At 43.9% G+C, this 20,814-nt stretch overlaps 2 protein-coding genes and 1 non-coding gene across 3 annotated transcripts; all 3 read left to right on the plus strand.

Annotated features, from left to right (window-relative positions):
* Window positions 1-3,045: 3,045 nt before the first annotated feature.
* Window positions 3,046-4,053, plus strand: mos (v-mos Moloney murine sarcoma viral oncogene homolog). Its single transcript, XM_072468588.1, has one exon. It carries the CDS (start codon window positions 3,046-3,048, stop codon window positions 4,051-4,053), a length of 1,008 nt encoding a protein of 335 aa, XP_072324689.1.
* A 12,764-nt stretch (window positions 4,054-16,817) lies between these two features.
* LOC140385516 (small ribosomal subunit protein uS10) lies at window positions 16,818-20,525 on the plus strand. The gene is made up of 4 exons (XM_072467745.1): window positions 16,818-16,996; window positions 17,765-17,864; window positions 18,213-18,286; window positions 20,302-20,525. The coding sequence occupies exons 1-4, from the start codon at window positions 16,994-16,996 to the stop codon at window positions 20,482-20,484; spliced, it is 360 nt and encodes a 119-aa protein (XP_072323846.1). The 5' UTR covers window positions 16,818-16,993; the 3' UTR covers window positions 20,485-20,525.
* On the plus strand, window positions 18,087-18,152 carry LOC140386125 (small nucleolar RNA U54). Its single transcript, XR_011933591.1, has one exon. It is a non-coding gene; the product is annotated as a small nucleolar RNA U54 (small nucleolar RNA).
* Window positions 20,526-20,814: the final 289 nt, after the last annotated feature.

Here is a 20,814-nt window from a genome sequence, read left to right on the forward strand (position 1 = left end):
AAATCGACACAAAAGTACAAACTGTTTTGCTCTTAGAATGCCCAGCCGTCACCAATTCCTCCTCGGTCTGTACGGTCTGACAACTGGCATGACCATCTCCCTAAATGTTCTATATCTACGTAGTTCACTGCCTCATGGATGCACAAGTGATTTGGGGCAGCACGGTAGCCTTGTGGATAGCACAATTGTTTCACAGCTCCAGGGTCCCAGGTTAGATTCTGGCTTGGGTCACTGTCTGTGCGGAGTCTGCACATCCTCCCAGTGTGTGCGTGGGTTTCCTCCGGGTGCTCCGGTTTCCTCCCACAGTCCAAAGATGTGCGGTTTAGGTGGATTGGCCATGATAAATTGCCCTTAGTGTCCAAAATTGCCCTTAGTGTTGGGTGGGGTTACTGGGTTATGGGGATAGGGTGGCGGTGTTGACCTTGGGTAGGGTGCTCTTTCCAAGAGCCGGTGCAGACTCGATGGGCCGAATGGCCTCCTTCTGCACTGTAAATTCTATGATATGGTTCCACCTCCAGTCAAGTTCAGAAATCCGGAGCTCAAGTTTCTGCAGTCGATGACATTATCTGCAGATGTGTTTGTCTAGTTAGTATACATGATGCGAGCTGACCGTTTTTGTTTTTTCTTTATTCGTTCATTGGATGTGGGCATCTCTGGCTGGGCCAGCATTTGTTGCACATCACTGACGGCATTTAAGAGTCAACCACATCACTGTGGGTCTGGAGTTGCATGTAGGCTAGTCCAGGTAAGGTAAGGATGATTTCTGTGCCTAAAAGCCATTTGAACCAAATGGTACAACAATCGACAATGGCTTCATGGTCATTAGACTTTTCATTCCAGATTTTTATTGAATTCAAACCTGGGTCCCCAGAGCATTACCCTGGGTCACTGGATTACTAGTTCAGTGACAATACCACTGCCTCCCCAGTGCCATACCACAACTTTAAAACAAACTTATTACAATTAGAACAAGTGGAAAAAACTTAACCAGTTACTCACCAATCCCCTGTACAGAACTAACAGCCAGCTACTCGAGGCAGATTCACCAACTCAGTGCAGGGATACAGACCGGTATGTTTTATAGGACTTCGATCACTGGTACTGTTATTATTAAGACTGGTTTCCTACAGACAATTAGGTAGATTAGATTAGATTTGTTTATTGTCCCATGTACCGAGGTACAGTGAAAAGTATTTTTCTGCCTGCAGCTCAAACAGATCATTTAGTACAAGAAAAGAAAATACATAATAGGGCAACACAAGGTACACAATGTAAATACATACATAGACACCGACATTGGGCGGAGCATACAGGAAAGTATTATTAATCGAGTCAGTGTCCAATACGAATGACATGGTAGGACGTATTCAGACGGTAGCATTGTCATTCAGATTAGTTGCACATATACACTCTACCAGCCCTCACAGAAAAAAGGCAAGGCCAGATCCGCTTTGCAGCAAACACAGGAGACATTCGGGCTGCTACAAGGCAAGCGCCATCTCAACCTCAAGAGGCTCATATCAACATCAGGCAGCCATTTGCCCCACAATTCTGCCTACCAGGCATCGAAGAGGAATTTTCAATTGGCACTTGGTGCATATCCCGAAAGATGAGCATACAGATATTGGCAAGATTTGAATAGCCGATCTGCCACTTCCCGGTTACCTTGCTCTATTGTTGCTACTACATGGTTGTCACATTCTTTAGTTATATGACATTTTCAATGCGACTCTGCAATTTAGCCTTTCAGCCATGAATGGGTTTCCCAAATTGACATCGTAAATCGTCATGCTCTAAATCAACCTGTTCAAATGGTATAACTGCATCGTGGTTATAGCTGATACCTGTGGTTAGAGGTACAGGTTTCAACTTTAAGAACCATTATTGCTTTTAACACAGCGGAGATGATAAATTGTTCTTAACGTACTGTTAGAAACCTTTTTTGTACCACGAGAATGAATAGGCGAAAAAAATGTTGTCTTAATCGCGCGCATCTTTCATGCGTTTTAAAAATGACGTTACTGACAAAACTGGTTTTAAAAAGCGCCAGAAAAATTATAATTCAGGGTTGTCTTTTTTTTTCTATTTTACAGATATTCAGTGCATGCACTTTATTCAATATGCAAATTATGTATTCCACCAGAGACACTTGGTAATTTGCTAAGTATTTGGTTTAGAAATGCCTCTGGTGCTTCTCAATCGTTTAAGTTTAGGCGGTTTTTAAAAAAAAAAAGACACTCCAATTTAAAATAAAAATTACCGACACCCTCTCTCTTTTCCTTCTCATTTACTTCCAATAAACTAAAAGATGGGGAGGACGCCCAGTGTGGAAACCCATATGGTGTCCTGCTTGGAGACGAAAGGGATCGTTCCGTAAATAGCAGAAAGTTGTCAGGGATTTATTTTAAACTGCAAACTAGTGGACCACAAAATGTAAATTAGCTCAATTTTCCTGCAAACTAGGGCATCCTCTTCGTGATGATGAAAGAATGATCAATAATGTATCAGTTTATTTACTGTGTTTTAGAAAGAAAGCCTTTAAAAAGTGGACAATAAGTAGATGGAAATTTGATCGAACCTTATCAAAAATCAAACAATACAATGGAAAATAATAAAGGCATCCAACTGTGTAGTATAGTTTGACCCATCCGTCCTTTCACGGAGTAATTGGTGAGGGCCATAGAGCTTTAACCATTTCAGTTGTTTAATGATGGATTAAAACATATCGTCTTTTAAATACTTTTCCGGTCAGTCAATTTTTTGGATCATCGGTTATATAAGTGTGTTAATTAACCAGCAATTTGCTTTAAACGGAGTTGAAATGAGCCATGACGGCTAATTGGTTGAACCCCCAAAAGAGTTGAACGAAGGTCCGGGCTCGAAATAAAGCGTTTAATTGCAACTGATAGCTCGACGTGTGAGTTTGGACTTAGCGGCGAGTGCCTGACTTTGCTAACAAGGTGCAGATGTAACTCGTTGACATCAATTAATGGTCAGCAATAAAGGATGGTGCAGTCAGTATCGTTCAGTGTCTACCGCGAAATCATGCCGTCACCTATTCCAATTCACCGACTTTTACCGAAAGGGTTTTCGCCCACCTTAACACTGCGGCCCTGCAGCAGCCCCAACCGGACCCCAGGAAAGGGCCCGCAGTTCTCTTTCACAAAGCCACATTGGGCATTACTGCGGCGCTCTTGGTACACGGTAATTTGGGATGAACTTAAACTACTTGATCTTTTGGGTTCCGGAGGTTTCGGGTGGGTTTATCGAGGTACTTATTACGGTCAAACCGTAGCAATAAAGAAAGTGAGAAAATGTACTAAGAACAGACTGGCTGCTCGGCAAAGTTTCTGGGCAGAGCTGAACGTCGCTCACCTGGTCCATGAGAACATAGTGAAAATTGTAGCAGCCACCACCTCTGTCCCCAGCGATCCGGCCATTGAGGACAGCGTGGGCACGATTATCATGGAATATGCGGGCGGAACAAGTCTGGACCACCGGATTTATAACTGTGCAGAGCCACTAGATATCAGAGGGTGTTTGCAGTTTTCCAATGACATTATGAGCGGGTTGGCTTTCCTCCATTCACATCACATTGTTCACCTGGATTTAAAACCCGCCAACGTGCTGATTACGGAAGCGGGCCGGTGTAAAATTGGAGATTTCGGATGTTCTCACAAGCTGACGACCGGCAGTGACTTGACTCCCAATGTCCAGTGGCGCCACCTTGCTGGGACCTACACTCACCGGGCGCCCGAGCTGCTCCGAGGCTGCAATGCTACTTTGAAGGCGGATATTTACTCTTTTGCAATCACTTTGTGGCAGATGATGAGCAGAGATCAGCCTTATTCCGGCGATCGCCAATGTGTGGTGTATGCAGTAGTGGCTTACAACCGGCGTCCGTCTTTTTCACCTATTTTCAATGAGACCCCGATGGGCCGGCAGATTCGATCTATCATCAACAACTGCTGGGAAGTTGAACCAAACGATAGACCTAGTGCAAAAGAATTATTGGAGAGTATTAATTGCCTGGCTGCACAGCTATGGCGTTAACCTAATGTATATTTTAAAGAAAACATAATTAAAAATGTAACTATCGTGAGACGTTTTAAGGAATTAAAAAATGGCATTGTCTGAATAAAGAAAAGCCTCTAGTCCTAAAGCCCCATTCTGCTTAACTCATTACTGTTATTGTTTTATACTAGCTCGAGTAACGACAATTGGATGAAGTTAAAAGTATTGTTCGATTTTTGTGTTCTATTCCATTGAAAAGGCAGTCCATGTCTTCGCTTTCTGTTGGGGCTTTTCGCCCATTCTCTAATTTGTGTTTTCCAATTGCTCCAAATCTGAACTAAGCTGTAATAAAGAATGCACTTATATTTGTACTACACACTTCTACCTGTGTATTGCTTGTAGCTGCTATTGCCCGTGTCTTGAGCATAATGATGAAGTGTAATTTGTAAACTGTATGGCCTGTTTGACAAGTGTTGAGGAAACGAACCAAAATAGTTGGATGGATTTGAGGATTCGGGGAACCTGGTACCTAGAAGGCGGGGATGACCGTAGTAGTAAAGTTGTGCAGATGGCGCATTGTTTGTGGGACAGTGGGAGCAGACTTGGACCCTCAGTGTCTTGAGCGTCCTATTCTTTTTCCCAACCCACAATCTCTGCTGATTGTTGGCTCTTCCTGGTTGCTGGGAACTGCACTAAAAGGCAGCGGATAAAGAAAAGCGGGAAATAATCGCGGACTTTCGATGCACTTCGAACAAAACAGGAAACTTTACAGGGCAGGACGCGTTTGCTGGGTAGTTTTTCCACCCTCTAAACTAGGGCAGTGATTTTAAACTTGAGACCAGGAATCTTGCCGTATTGTATTTTATAGTTTAGCTGGTTAAGCTAACAACCAGGGCAGTGGCAATTAGATCCTTAAAGGAGGAATAGAGATTTGTTGGAGCATGACTGAATTCGGTTTTGAAGGTAGGATTGATTATGGATTTCAGAGGTGAGCAGCATAGGGGGTATGCGAATTTATTTTATTGGACTTGTTCGCCGCACAGACTAGTTCAGGATAGGACGTGGGTCACTGTCCGTGTGGAGTTTGCACATTCTCCCTGGGTCTTACCCCACAACCCAAAGATTGCAGTGTAGGTGGATTGGTCACCCTAAATTGTCTCCATTGGAAACAAAATCGAATTGGGTAAGGAAAGTACATGGCTTCTGGGTGATCCAGTCCACCCATGTACAGCAGTCGTTGGCCGTACATCACACTGTTAAATATTACAGACCGTGGCATCAATGGACAAAGGGTCTGCACCAGAGTAGAAATGCAGGCCTTAATTTCTAAAGGTGGGAAACCACTCCGTCCAGCCCTTGAACCTTGCACTTATTTGTTTTGGCGGGTGGCTGGAGGCGGATTGTAGCTTTCTGCTAGTGGCATTTTTAAAATACCATGTGTACTTTTTAGACCAGGTAGGAGAAGATCTAAAACTGTCGGGAGGTAGTTATTTTAATATGGTTTCTGGACACAATTGTGTGGTATTGTGCTTTTTGGCGAATATGAAACTTGCAAAAACTCACTCGTTAAGCTTTCAAAGAAAGACACTACTACTGCCCTTCAAAAGGGGTCGGGGTGCAGGGCAGCCTGCAGTGCTGGTGCTTGCTATTTCACTTTCTGTTGATGACCCAGGGTTACCATTACAGGATTAATGCTGTGTTACTGATTCATGGCCTTTCATTATCACATGGTGGCTGTCGTTTAGTTTTTGATGGGGCTATTCAATTCTTTTGAAGGGATTTGCTGAAGTTAAATGAAATGGGACTTTGATCGGTTTTATTTTGAAGTAGTGAATTCATCAATCGACGCCAAATAGCTTGACTTTGATAATCTCAGCATGGGTCTTGATGTCTGCCTATGGCAATTACTTGGTGAATTGGCATATTTAAGAGCAAATGGTGGTGAATGGGCATGGTTGTCATGAATTGATGCAAGTCTGCATAGGGGCTAGACTGGCCAAAGGAGCAAGGTTTACTGTGGTGTGGATGGAAGTGATGAAGGCTGAAGAGCTTTTTATTTTGCTTTAATTTCATGGTCTCGTGCACTGAAGCAGACTTTAGGCCCAGCCTGCTCCTGCACCTGACGGACTCCATGTTGTTTCTGGGGTCAGCTGCCCCAACACATAAAATCCAGCCCAAGCCGTGTTGAATAAAACAAAGTTCCAGGGCACTTCATGTCCAGTCTGCAGAGAAGGATTGTGTCACCACTTCTGAGCAAAGGTTCAAGCTGTGGTCATTTTATAAGAATTTCCAAAGTAGTGGGGGTGGAAGGGGGAGGGGGGGAAATGAAGCCATGCCTCCCACATAGTTGATGGTTTAAGGAATGGAGGCACACTAGGTTTGAGGCAAAATAGGTGCAGGACAACGTGAGACCTTTTTTAGTAATGACCTAGAGCTCTGTCAAAGAGGCTGGTTGTCAGTCCCTAACACCACTATAGGTGCAGAAGGAAGGCTCTCTGATTCCAACTGCTCTCCGATTCTGACTGGGATCTCTGTTTCTGGGTTGCTAATTATTCCATGTGAATCAGGATCTTTTTATTATACTCCTAGTATTTTTGATGAATTGGTTAACAACCATCTGCCATCATCTGAAGGGCTGGATAAATACTGTCTGAAAAGGGGACAAGGCCATGGGAGACAAATTGTGTAGTCCAACAAAGAAACCTTGAATTAAATGATGGGAGAATTGGTTTATTACCAAGTGTGATCAGAAATTGCAATGAACTACATACCAATGAGGCTCATTCTGATTCTTTGTTGTAGAGAATGCCTGCTGTAAAATATGCCTGTGACGCTTGGTGTAACAATCATCCCTTCTAGTCATATATCCTTGACTGCAGTCTCTTAGAAGAAACTGAAGCAATGAATGAATTGAGCTCCTTGCAACAAACAAAAAAAAAAAGTTTGAGAGAAAATGATTAAATGCTTTTGGATCCATGCAGCTTTTAATTTCTCCCATTAGATTGAACAAAAATATTTACATTTCTGTAGCAAGTTTCATGACTAATGTCCCAGTGCATATTGAAACCACAGAGCTATGCAGGAAATGCAGCACCAGCAAGGTGATATGATCCCAGTAATCTATTTGTGATATTAATGAAAGGATAAATATTGGCCAGGACTACTCAATAGTCTCATGATCTCTATCTTGAGTGGGCAGATCCTTAATGTGTCATCTTATTGTGCAGTACTCCCTCATTACTGAAATGGAGCGACAGCCATTGCTTGTGCTCCAGTCTTGGAATGGGACTTGAACCTGGAATCCTGTGACTCAGGCAACAGTACTAAAACTGAGCCAAAAGAGATGGTTGTCTGAATTGAAGGGCAAAGGGGGGTTTGGAGGGAGATTTCTTCATCAAAGTTAGTGCAGAAGGAGGCCATTCAGCCCATCGAGTCTGCACCAGCTCTTGGAAAGAGCACCCCACCCAAGGTCAACACCGCCACCCCATCCCCATAACCCAGTAACCCCACCCAACACCAAGGGCAATTTTGGACACTAAGGGCAATTTATCATGACCAATCCACCTAACCTGCACATCTTTGGACTGTGGGAGGAAACCGGAGCACCTGGAGGAAACCCACGCACACACTGGGAGGATGTGCAGACTCTGCACAGACAGTGACCGAAGCTGGAATCGAACCTGGGACCCTGGAGCTGTGAAGCAATTGTGCTATCCACAAGGCTACCGTGCTTGTGCTGTTGCCCTTTTTTGGGGGGAAAAAAACCCAACAAATTATGGCATGCTAACATTACAAAAGAACTTTAAAGTCAAAAGGGACTTAAGCAGTAAAGTCAAAAGCAGGAGCAGTAACATTCAAAAGGTGCAAACAGTAACTGAGAAAAATTAAGATGGAGGTTGTGAAGTGTCCTTGTTTTGCAATGTTTATCAACATGCATGTTGGTTATTATGGCCCTAGATGGGTGACACCATCAAACTACAGATTCCGTTACTCTAGAATTCTATGCATTAAATCAGCAATACATTTGAATCCACACAATAGCCTACTAATAAACAGCAATCAACTCCTTATGGAGGAAGATCTTGTCTGACCAGCCATCTTGATTGTTTGAAGTGGCAATTCATTGACTGACACCCTGACTGAAACCCTGTGATGTGGCCTTGGAATTGAAAAGGTATTTTGAAAGTTCCACAAAAAAATAGGTTAAAATAATGGCGACAACTTGGATGTAGAGTTTGGAATTTTAAAAATGTTGAGGTCGTCAAGGTTTTACATTTTGGTTAATGGGGGGGGGGGGTCTCAATATACATGAGTACCGAGAGAAGCAGGTGCATAGCATCACCACTGGCTCAATAAAATCATTAGACAGATCTAGAGACCAATATAGCCCTCCCAACGATTGGGGGGTGAGTCTAGATGAGGTCATGAACATGGTAGACTGGTGCACACCATCCCATGCCGCTCAAGCTCGCGCTCATCCGTGAAATCAGGATAAATTTCTGTGCCATGATCCGGTGCGTACCAATATACATCTCCCTCAACTCCAGCAGCACCAAAGGAATAATGACCAATCAGAGCCTCCTCTCTATGGATACCAGACCCATGGAGGAGCCATGAACAGATTCATTCACCCTTACAAAAATAAAATAAAATACACAAAAACACCAGTTTTAAGGGGAATTACACATACCACACAACTTAACCCCGATCCAGGTCCAGGGCAGAACAAATTTTTTCCACACAATAATGGGGAGGGGACTGCAATAACATGATCAGATTATGATCATAGCTTCAGGGCTTCCTGAAGGAAGAACGAGAATGACCAGAACTAACCCACTGGCTAACCAAGGATCAGGACCAAAAACAGAAAATATTGGACAATCTCAGCAGGTCTGACAGAATATGTGCAGAGAGAAGGGAGCTAACATTTTTAGAGTCTGGTCATCCATATTCCAGCATCCACAGTAACTTGCCTTTATCCCAGGATCAGGGCTTTGGCCGAGCCCCAATGCAGAAGAGAACCGGCTTCTCAGTGAACAAAAATCATCCCACCCCCTAGGGAAACAACGGTTCACCAAAGTACAGGACTCGACTCATCCCCAAGCACCAAGAAGCAAAATCAAACCTCTCAGGATGTCCCTAATAAGTGCCTTCGAAAAGAGACATCCAAGCCTCTGGGTGCAACAGGGTAGTAGCCCTGACTTAGTCCAGCGCCTCCTGACCCAGGAAACCAAATCCCAGGACCTCTAACACAACCCAAAACCTGCACCCCAGGTGGGGCTGCACCCTTCCAACTCCATCCAGGGCAATGTGCCGTACCCACTCACACTAAGACTGAGAACAGTGCTCACCCAGGTAAAGAGAACAGAGAAGAAACCCCCAAGGAAAGGATGCCTGAACTAACTCAGTGACCACCATCGTAGAATGGACAACCAGAACAGTTCCGCTCCTCAACAAAGCAGCCGCAATTGCTAATCACGCATCAACAGTACCTATCTTTGAGTTCTAAAAGCTAAAATGGGGAGTAAAGAGAGAGCCCAGGCAAAGGAAACAATGGGAAAAAAACGACCTCAAGGAAGAGGCAAAAGGAACCCAATTTATGGAGTCTAGATGAAATGAAATGAAAATCGCTTATTGTCACAAGTAGGCTTCAAATGACGTTACTGTGAAAAGCCCCGAGTCGCCACATTCCGGCGCCTGTTCGGGGAGGCTGGTACGAGATTTATTCATATAGGGGCTAGTTGAATGCACGTAGCTAATAAGCAAAATATTAAAAAGTGTCTTGACTATGGGGACCCAGTCATTTTCTCATATAATGAATTAACTATTGTATTCCATTGTATTCAGTACTAAAAATGGATTGTTCTGTGTGATCAACTAATCAATTCTAGTTAGGTCTCCGCCAAGTTATAAAACATGGAAAAGTGTGAGAAAACATATCCAGTATCTTTCCGAAGACTGTGCACACAGACGCTAAGCTGGTTTTGATAGACACCAGTCAATCTTATGTAATGTCCAATGTTTGATTAACATGCTTTTAATTTTTAAAAAATTTTAGAGTACCCAATTATTTTTTTTACCAATTAAGGGACAATTTAGCTTGGCCAATCCCTAACGGGGTGAAACCCATGCAGACACTCGCCGAATTAACAAACTCCACACAGACAGTGACCCAAGGCTGGGATCGAACCTGTGTCCTCAGTGCTGTGAAGCAGATTAACAAGGTATCTTCTAAGTAACAGACATTCATTTGAACAACCCAGCTGAGAATTAGAAGCAAATGAACATAAATGAGGGGTTAAACTAGAGATAAGAATTCCCTTAAAGATAGGACCTCATGGTCGAGGTTCTTTATTCTTGAATCATCTATCTGTTTGTTTGTATTTTAGTGATTTATTTTGTGCTTAATGCTTTTACCACATGGTTGACCTTTATGTATTGTTTGATATTCCGTTTGAGTTTTATTCAGTTCCTGTTCAAGTGTATACCAGTGAGAAACTAACAATAAAGTTGTATTTCTGACCCCTCCCACCAACCAGACTACCGATTCTTATTAGAAGAGAAAAATAAGAATCCCCACACCAATCCTCTCCAGGATCCAAGATCTTCCCAGTCCATCCAAGGATAAAGATGTGGATTCTTAAATACAAATAAACTCACTGAACTAACCCTACCAACCCCACCCCGGTTCCATTCATCCTCTTTTATGAATGGGACGGGGTGATTAAAAAAGCATTTCACTGCTCCCTCTCCAACTGCAAGGATTATAAGACATAATAAATAGTAAAACTGTACACAGATCACATTTGACATAACTGACTCAATATGATTTTGACAAAACAACCTCATGCTCACATCTCATACCCACTTACAGGTGAAAACACTATAAATAATCAACAACATGATCACCAGGGAGAATCATCCAGGATTTTAGAAGAATTGCAGGGTAGATTGCAGAATAAAGATATCATCCATATTGCAGAAGAAGGAAAAGGATAAGAGAGGATTAAGGAGCACTTAGGATCCTCTCAAAGATTTCTACAATCAAAGCACAAGACATCACCACTTCCACCATGTCATCTCTCCAATGCCCAGACAGTTCACAGCCTAGGCCCCAGTCAAGGGGAGTAGTTCAACCCCCTTGGCCACCTCCAACACCTCATGACCAGCATTGAGAATAGGATAGTATAGGACCGGTGATTGGTGGGCCCAACCTACATCTGGCCTCGAACATCAGATAGATTGTCCTCTATCAAATTTAATCTAATGCATCCCTCCTCCAATCTGGATTATCAAGGCATAGCCGTAAATTTTCACACTAAATCGGGAACTCTCAGGATAAACCACACACTATGCAGCAGGGTTTCGATGGCATGAGGTACACAGAGGGAGAATTCAGAATATCCAATTCACCTAGCAAGGTAATTTGGACATTCTGAATTCTCCCTCCCTGTTCCCGAACAGGCGCCAGAATGTGGTGACTCGGGGCTTTTCACGGTAACTTCACTGCAGTGTTAATGTAAGCCTATTTGTGACAATGATAAAAATTATTATTATGTTTCTCCCCGAACAGCCAGGTTTCTCTCCAGATCTTCTGACACTTTGTCAAATAAGACAGGGGGTGGGGGGTGGTGGGGGTGGGGTTTGCGGTATCACTTTGGCAGGGCCTCATAGAGCTGGCAAGCCCGGCTCTAGAGATCAGGGTGCCATTTTCAAAGGGCGCCCTGATCTCAAAATGGAAGTCAAGTCCCCCCACCCTCCCCCATTGCCGGCATCAGGGCTTAACAGGACCCCTCCTCCCCCCCACCAGTGGTGTTCCCTGGCCCTGCCCCCCAGCACTGCCAATCCGGTAGCCCTGCCATGTCCTTGGCCACCCAGGTGTTACAGCATTGGACTCCGTGCCCCCGGCTGGAGAGCAGTAGTGATTCCTGCCAGTGTGACATCCTGCCAGTGTGACATCACGCCAGTGGGAGGTATATATAATATCCCTGGAAGATAAGGCGTTAGGCATATTTAAATGAAGATTTCAAATTCATGGTAATCAGGTTAAGGCCCTGCCTGTTTGTGAACCTGATTATGATGCCAGCAGAGGGTGGGGAATATCATTTTGAGATCTGCCGGTTCAAATCCCACTGTAGCCTCTCGCAAAAGTTAGTGGCCATAATGGAGTTTTGCACCCACTGTGAAAGGACCGAGAACAATTCCCCAAAAGTTTTGAGCCTCTCTGACTTTTTTTCAGCTGCCCTATGTTGAACTTGTATAGGACACTAATTCGTCCTCAGCTGGACTATTGTGTCCAGTTCTGGGTGCCGCACATTAGAAACATTGCTCCGTAACCTCTGGCTAGTGGTGGAAAACCATGGGCCGCTGATTCTGAAATGGAAAAATGTGAACTTACTTGAGCTTGGATATCACAACAAACCTTCCTCTCGGTGCAGCAGCCTCGGGCCTCCAGCGCGAAAGTCTGCGCAGACTCCAGCACCAGAAGTGCAGCCCCACCCCCTTATGACCCCACCTAACCTTTGGACACTAAGAGGCAATTTGACAAGGCCAATCCACATCTTTGGACTGTGGGAGAACACCAGAGCACTGGAGGTAACCCACGCATACTGGGAGAATGTAAAAACACCCAAGGACGGAATCAAACTCGGGTCCCAGGCGCTGTGCCACTGTGCCACCCCAAAAAGATAGACAGGGAAAGGTGGAGATCTGAAATCACTGTCTGTGTGGACTTTGTACGCTCTCCCCATATATGTGTGGGTTTCCTCCGGGTGTCCAAAGATGTGCAGGTTAGGTGGTTTTCCTTGCTACATTGTCCTTAGTGTCCAGGGATGTACAGATTAGATTCTGGGGATAGGGTGGGGGAGTGGGCCTAGGTAGAGTCCTTTTTCAGAGGGTCGGTGCAGACTCAATGGGCCAAATAGCCTCTTTCTGTAGGAATTACACGGTTCTATTCTGTATTTCCAGGAAACCTGTGCAGACACTGGGAAAATGTGCAAACACCACACAGTCACCCAAGATCTGAATTGAACACGGGTCCCTGGTGTTGTGAGGCAGCAGTGATAACCAGTATGCCACCCTGTTACCCGTATTATGTTTCTGCCTTGTTTAATTCAGTTATCTTATCAATTTATAATTATCTCATAATTAAAGTTATGTTCTGATATTTCTGTAATTCATTTGTCGAAGCTGGTAAAGTTTAATGGAAAACATTTAAAAAAGAAAATAATTTCAAAATTACAAAACTTTGAAACCAGATACAAAAGTCTGTGAACATGCACAAAGATTCAAAAACATCTTCTTCCCACAGGCTCCTAAACAACCCTCTTTTGGACTGATCTGATTAATACTGCACTCCCATATGCTTCACCCGATGCCGGTGTCTACGTATGTACATTGTGTACCTTGTGCTGCCCTATCACGTATTTTCTTTTCATGTACTAAATGAACTGTTTGAGCTGCATGCAGGAAAATATTTTTCACTGTACCTCGGTACACGTGACAATAAACAAATGCAATCCAATCCAACTTTATCAGTGGAACAATGACATAAAACTACCTCAACTTTTACAAATTTCTTGCATTAAAATGTATTTTTCACTTAAACACAACAGTCAATAAAATATGTTTCCACGTAAACACAAGGGTTCTGTGTATTTGTAAAGGGGAGGAAGGGGAAGAGGGGGCATGGGGAGGGAGGGCTTTGACAAATCAATTGTTAATTTTACAAGCTCAATTTCTGAAAGGTAGCAGCTGCCAAGCGATCTTGAATGGCCCTTGTGTCACCTGGGGGTGATGATGCCTGACTCTTCTCTCATGATCGCAGTGCATATGTCAACACCTCAAAAGAAGTTCAAGGACTTTAGGAATGTTGCTAACTTTTGGTTGGCTCTTAATTCGTAATTTGCTCTGTTTGTTTAACCTTTGCTCTAGAGTCGCCAGGTATCTTTATGATACCGCCACGAGGTTCAAGTTCAAGTAATGATCAATAACTCAACACACCAATTAGTAAGATTCAAATCAAAGCACATTTATTATACACAGTAAATCACTACTCGTGCATAAACTCTACTTTCTAGGCTATTCCTATCACTAAAAGGCCTATACTTGGCTTTGGACTGGCCAACCAGGTCAGGGGAACAAATGGCCTTTCGTTCAGGTCCTGAGTCTGCAGGATTCAAAAGCTGGTATGGACTGGTAGCTAGGAGTGCCTATCTCATAGCGAGCGTTGACTTGAGACTTACTTGGTTGGAGGCAGCGAGGCAGGTCACTGTCAAGGGTTGGTTCAAGTTGCTGAGTGACCCTGCCAAAGAAGGATGATTTGAACTTGGAGGCTTTACTTCATAGTCCCCAGGGGCTTCCCGCCCTTCGGGGCGGACCCCGTACCTGGTTCCAAGTGATTGGACTACTTTCCGATCACATGGATTGATTTCTCCAATGCTGGAGCGGTTCCCTGATCGCTGGGCGGTCCCTAAGTGTCCGTTGGCCTTCCTTTGTCTTGGCTCCTGCTGGCGCCGAGGAGTCTGGCTTGGCTTTCTTCACCTTAACTGTTGCCATTGTGCCCTGGAATCGCTCATTACTATGCAGATGGCTGCTGCATTACTATGCAGATGGCTGCTGGTTTTAGTGCTGTCTGGTTTCTTACAGGTTCCAATATACATGATTTCTGTATTTGCTAGTCTTTGCCTGTGTTGGCTGAATTTCCCTTCAACCTTTGCAGTTCTCCATTTTAAGTCGGGAAGTGGCCAACTCAGGTGGCTACAGGAAGCAAAGATATAAGTGTGATGCCCCAGTGGAGGTGAAGCATGACTACAGATTTTGAATCTGCACTGGATTCTGCAATACCTGTCCGAGAGATAGTGCACCTTTGCTTTCTGGAGGCTTGTATATGTCAACTAAGGCATTAAACTTTGTTAAAGATTTGAAGTAATCACTGAGACTTGTAAGGATGGGCAATTACATCTGAAAGACTCTTAAACAACATAGGTTAAAATACATTGCTAAATCCAAATGTTCTTCAGCTCTGAGTCAACTGGGAGGACAGGCGTGCCAACATTAGTGTCCTTGAAGGAGTCAATAGCACCAGTATCGAGGCCAAAATCAATTCCACGGGCCACCCATATGCTTAGAATGTCAGAGTCCAGATTGCCAAATCAAATCTTTTCCAACCAGCTCAAGGAAGGACCCCGAACACAAGGCGAACAATAGAAGCTCTTTAAAGACTCCTTGAAGGCTTACCTCAAGAAACAGAACATAGACGTCAATGCCTGGGTATTCTTTGCTCAGAAGAGACCAACTTGGAGGAATCTCCTGATTGAGGGGACACTATTTTTTGAGAACACCCTAGCATCCAAGAACCAATCCCACCTTTTGGAAACTCCTGCCAAGTGAAATGAAATAAAATGAAAATCGCTTATTGTCACAAGTAGCTTCAAATGAAGTTACTGTGAAAAGCCCCTAGTCGCCACATTTCAGCACCTGTTCGGGGAGGCTGGTACGGGAATTGAACCATGCTGCTGGCCTGCCTTGGTCTGATATAAAAGCCAGCTCTTTAGCCCTGTGCTAAACCAGCCCCCGGGTTAGTGATTGAAGATGTGGCTCTGGGATCAGGCTCATTAGCCACACAAGGACCCACAGAACCCGTGACCATTAACATGGACAATCATACTCCTTAGTGAGTGATCACTGTATTCTATCAGTTATAGTTCCTTTAATGGAATAACATCCTCATGCCAAGCCAAAGTTTAAAGAAATCTTTCTTTCACTGTCTGAGTCCAAGCTCATTTTATACAGTGAAGTACTTTTTAATGGAATTAACAGCCTCATGACAAACCAAAGTTTAAAAAATATATATCTTCCTTTCACATTATTTGCATTTTAAGCGTATTTATAAATGCTAAACACGAATAATATAAACATTAACCTGCCAAACAAATGGCTACCACTGTCTCCTGCCTCTGCTCGATGATCCTGGACCCAGAAATAAAAGTGTAAATAAAAAGGAGTAAAAACATCGGGCAAGTCGACCAAGTTAGCGCTGACCCTGGATTTTTAATTGAGCAGGTCCATGAGTTCAATCTGTCAAAAAAAAAAGTGGGCCAGGAGTTTGAATGCCGTGCGCTTCCAGTATGCATGCGTGTGCATCCGCACTTCTGGGCTGTTGCACTGCGTATGTGCAAGGCCCCGCGACTCAAGTTGGGGGCCCGAAAGGAAGTTATGGGCCCAATGTGAAGGAGTTGGAGAATGGTTTCATGGACGAGGAACTTCAGTTATGAAGATAAATGGGAGAAGTTGGAACTGTTCTCCTTAGTGATAAAAGGTCAGGTGTGGTAGAATGTGTACAAAATCATGAGGGGGTCAGAACAGGATAGTTGGGAGAAACTGTTCCCACTCATGAAAGGATTGGTTAAAGTCTGGAATGCACGGTTGCTTGAGTGTGATGGAGGTAGGTTTAATTAAAGCATTCAATAGTGAATTGGACTGTTATCTGAAAAGGACGGTACAGGGCAGGAAGAAGGCGGTTAATTGCTCATTTGGGCAGGCGTCAATGATGGAATGTGTAGATCAACGACGGAAGGTAATTCTGTGCATATTGATCCTCCGACCGTCAGAGGGCGCTCCACCCTCCCCCGCACTAACCTTAGTCGCTGTGCACCCGGGCACCAGGAAAATGCGGCACTGGAATTAATCACTCGCAGTCCGGGAAGGTGCGGCACTGGTTCACTCATACTCCGTTCCGGGTTTTCCGTCCTGTCAGTGGCGGCTCCACCTCCGCCGCCCCTCCCCCGGGAAGTCATCGCCATCCGGGAGGGGGTCTCAGTATTTAAGGGCCGGCGAAGCCCCGCCGCTTCCTCTTCCAGTTGTGATTGCGGCCTGAGTGCAGGTTGGCCGGCTCTGTACGCTCCTGGCTCACCGCTGTTCGTTCACTTTCAGAGTCTCAAGCGAAGAAGTCGACGGATAAGTCGGTCAGGAAGTTACCATGGTGAGAGGAGCGGGCGGTGGGCGCGAGCGAGCTGGCGGCTCCCCCCAGGCCCGGGGCCCGCGCCGGGTTCGCCCACGTGCTGCCGCCACCCCGAGCTGCAACTCCAGCAGCGAGTGAGCTCCTGGTGTATTGAATCCAACCGGACTTACTTTGGGGTGGCTGCACGGCGAATCTGGGGGAGGGTAAAAGAGGCGCTGATCCATCACGATGCACCGAAACAAATCAACAACACCCTGTAAATATTCAGTAGCTGAGCGGATCTAGTCTGCACGTTTCTAGTCCACCTTTGCAGTAGCTAATTGTGTTCGTTCTGGGTTGCCTTGCCGGCTTAAGTCATTTTATTTGACCAGATTCGGCCTATTTAAACCAATTTCCACCCAGGTTTGCCACGTTTTATCCCCCATGGGAGGCACAGCATCGCTAATTCAGCAAATGCATGGCCTGGTATATTACCAATGCCAAATTGTTCTGTTAAATAAAACGCAACTGCCTGGCTGATGCAAGGTGTTGATGAAATGGCTCCGCTTTCAGATTTTTGTAGGCATTTTTAAATAACAATGTTGCGTATTCCAGGTTTCCCCACTGTACACTGAAGTTTTCCCGGTTATGAAGTTCCAAGCCTATAAACAATTCAGATAGGCATTTGAGTTTTTAAACTTTAGTCTGTTGGCAATGTGCTTCTAAACTGGTTTCTTCGTGTGTTACTTGGGCGGAAAAGTTACATAATCGCTGAGCACTCTATTTAGTTCACTGTTTTATTTTAAACAGGCATTTAAAGATCCTGGCAAAGCACCTGTCGAACAGGAGGTCGCCATTCACCGAATTAGAATTACCTTGACCAGCCGGAATGTAAAATCACTTGAGAAGGGTAAATATAACTTTAAAATTTGCAATATATATTTATCTTCACTTCTGCAACTCGGTGAAGTGCTAAACTAGCCCTGATGATGCTTTTTCTTTGAGAAAATGAGCATGAGAATTATAGATAAAAAGAAACAACTTTTGTCATGCAATTTGGGGCTGTTATTACCGAAATAAATTCACAAAGGGTCAAACCTCTAACTGACTGAACCACTGAGTTTGCATTTGCTGGCAAGGAGGACATTAATGTGAATGAAACAACATGATTTGCTTTATACGCTATTCTGAGCCAGTTTTGGTGTTGACAAAAATTATAGTGATATGCTTTCTTTGCTAATACCTTACTTCTCTCCAGTTTGTGCTGATCTAATTCGTGGTGCCAAAGAGAAGAATCTGAAGGTTAAGGGACCTGTTCGCATGCCCACCAAGGTAGGTAATATCTTTATACAGGGAAAAACTGGTTGCAAATCTGATATTTTCAGCAACATTTTATTTCATAACTTCTTGAGGTAAATTCAATGTTATGGGAAAGTAATGATGTGGAGATGCCAACTATCATATTGCATCTTTGACTTTGTCTATATAAATTTTCTGGAACCTACCCCTCCATTCACCTGAAGAAGGAGCAGTGCTTCGAAAGCTAGTGATTTGAAACAAACTTGTTAGATTTTAACATGGTGTTGTAAGACTTTTTACATGGGAAGTGCACTGATGAGAGTATTTGTTATAGGGGTGAGTGGGGGCAAAGAGTTGCAATTACATTGGAGGCTGTAGCGATAAGATTGCCTAGTTGGTCTGCTTTTCCTTTTGATCCTGGCTCCAAAGGGTGCTTCTGTCGTTCCCTTTTCGGAGACTGAGCATTACAATCTAGGTAATCTAGCTTTGTACTGGATACGATGTAACCATTAGATGTGATGGGAGTATCTTTTTTTTCCTGGAGTGCAAGAGAACTTGTGACAATATTAGAAGAGCAGGGAGTTCTAATGACAGTACTTGATGATAATCTTGTCATAAGTGGGCTTACTGCAATGAAGTTACTGTGAAAAGCCCCTAGTCGGCACACTCTGGTGCTGCCTGTTCAGGTATGAGGGAGAATTCAGAATGTCCAATTCGCCTAACGACCACGTCTTCCGGGGCTTGCAGGAGGAAACTGGAGCACCTGAAGGGAACCCACGCAGACACTAGGAGAACATGCAGACAGTGACCCAAGCTGCGAATCAAACCGGGGACCCTGGTGCTGCGAAGCAATAGTGCTAACCACTGCTATTGTGCTGTCCATATTCCTCTATTGTTTATAATTTCTGATTATTTATCTCTGGGCTACTGTGCAGATTGTCAAGCAAATTTGCCTGCATTACAGCATGGAGATTTCTGGGGGTGGTGGGGGGGGGGGGGGGGGGGGAGGGAGAGAGAGAATACTTATTCCCTAGGTGCTGATGAAAGGTGCTAAATATAAGTGAAGTTACTGTGAAAAGCCCCTAGTCGCCACATTCCAGTGCCTGTTTGGGGAGGCCACTATGGGAATTGAATGTGTGCTGCTGGCCTTGTTCTGCATTACAAGCCAGCTGTTTAGCCCACTGCTAAACCAGCCCCAATGTAAGCCTACTCGTGACAAAGATTATTATTATTATTATTAATAATAATAAAATCTGGGTAGCCAGGAATGTGGGTTTGGGTGAAGTGTTTATTTGTTCAGTTGTCTAACTGCAAAAGCTGGTAAAGGCAGTGTCTAGTTTCTGGAATATTCTCAAGGGTTACAAGGGGAGTGATTAACTCATGGTGGCATAGCTATTTTTGAAATGCTGTGTGGGGTTTTATTGTGGAAGTCATGTTATTAGGTGCTATTGGGTTGGTCATAACTATTTGTGTAATGAGATGCAATGTGTGGCTGCACAATTGAGGCTTGGATCCCAACCCCCCCACTAATTTGAATGGATTGGGAGATGTTAAACGACTGTTGGACACCATGGGAATTGACTGCTAATATTCAGTTGAGACAATGCTGTCTCAGTGCATAATGTCATAGGCGGAAGTGGCAGCCATTCTTATCAATAATGTCCCAGAATTAGTGTGGTTATGGATCAGCCCTCCCTCGTACTCCTCTGGTTTGTTTCAAAATGAATGTTTCATCCAGTACTGCATTGGCCTGTCTAGAGAATTCAAACCATGGCATCATGTGTGCACCCATAGCGTTAAGCCGTTAATTGACATTAACATTTGGCTATAAACTAAAATGTTCAGGAATCTTGCTACAGCTACCCTTCCAGTACAGCTACCAGCAGTTATTCTGGTACTGATTGATTTAGCCATTTTGGTGGAAGTTGTCAGTATAAAGTTGAAATGCCTGGGGCTATCTGAATTTGTGGAAAATAGTTCATCATTTAATTTGAATATTCCTTAAGAGGATTCAATCACTGCATAATCTGTTGTATACTTTATTTCAGACTCTGCGTATCACAACAAGAAAGACTCCTTGTGGTGAAGGTTCCAAAACCTGGGATCGCTTCCAAATGAGGATCCACAAGCGTCTGATTGATTTACACAGTCCATCTGAAATTGTGAAACAGATCACCTCCATTAGTATCGAGCCTGGTGTGGAAGTGGAAGTTACAATTGCTGATGCCTAAATGTCTATGGAAATAAGTACAATAAAATAAATTTAAAATCCTGTGATGCTTTTTCTTATTGAAATTCATTAACTTTACAAGGATATTCTAGACCAAATTCAGGTAATTGGCAAACGTGTGATGAGGAAAATCTGTTAATGCAGCAAATGGTTGTGATCTGGAATACACTGCCTAAGTGGTGGAGCAGGTCTAAACAAGGATTTCAAATTCAAAAGAAAATTTGTTGATGAGTGGAGAATTTGTATGACTAATGGGCAAAGTCTGTAGGGGAGTTGCAGCAGAGTTGACTTGCACGATGGACTGAATGGTTTTCTTCAGTGCTGTACTATT

This window comes from Scyliorhinus torazame, chromosome 11, assembly GCF_047496885.1.
Source record: "Scyliorhinus torazame isolate Kashiwa2021f chromosome 11, sScyTor2.1, whole genome shotgun sequence".
Lineage (NCBI taxonomy): Eukaryota > Metazoa > Chordata > Chondrichthyes > Carcharhiniformes > Scyliorhinidae > Scyliorhinus > Scyliorhinus torazame.

Excerpts from the sequence above, each read along its gene's own strand:
- LOC140385516 (XM_072467745.1), top strand. Across the intron at positions 17,865-18,212 it reads TGTAAAATCACTTGAGAAGG|TTTGTGCTGATCTAATTCGT; the intron begins GTAAATATAACT and ends ACTTCTCTCCAG. Across the intron at positions 18,287-20,301 it reads CTGTTCGCATGCCCACCAAG|ACTCTGCGTATCACAACAAG; the intron begins GTAGGTAATATC and ends ACTTTATTTCAG.
- mos (XM_072468588.1), top strand. The coding sequence starts at position 3,046 with ATGCCGTCACCTATTCCAATTCACCGACTTTTACCGAAAGGGTTTTCG.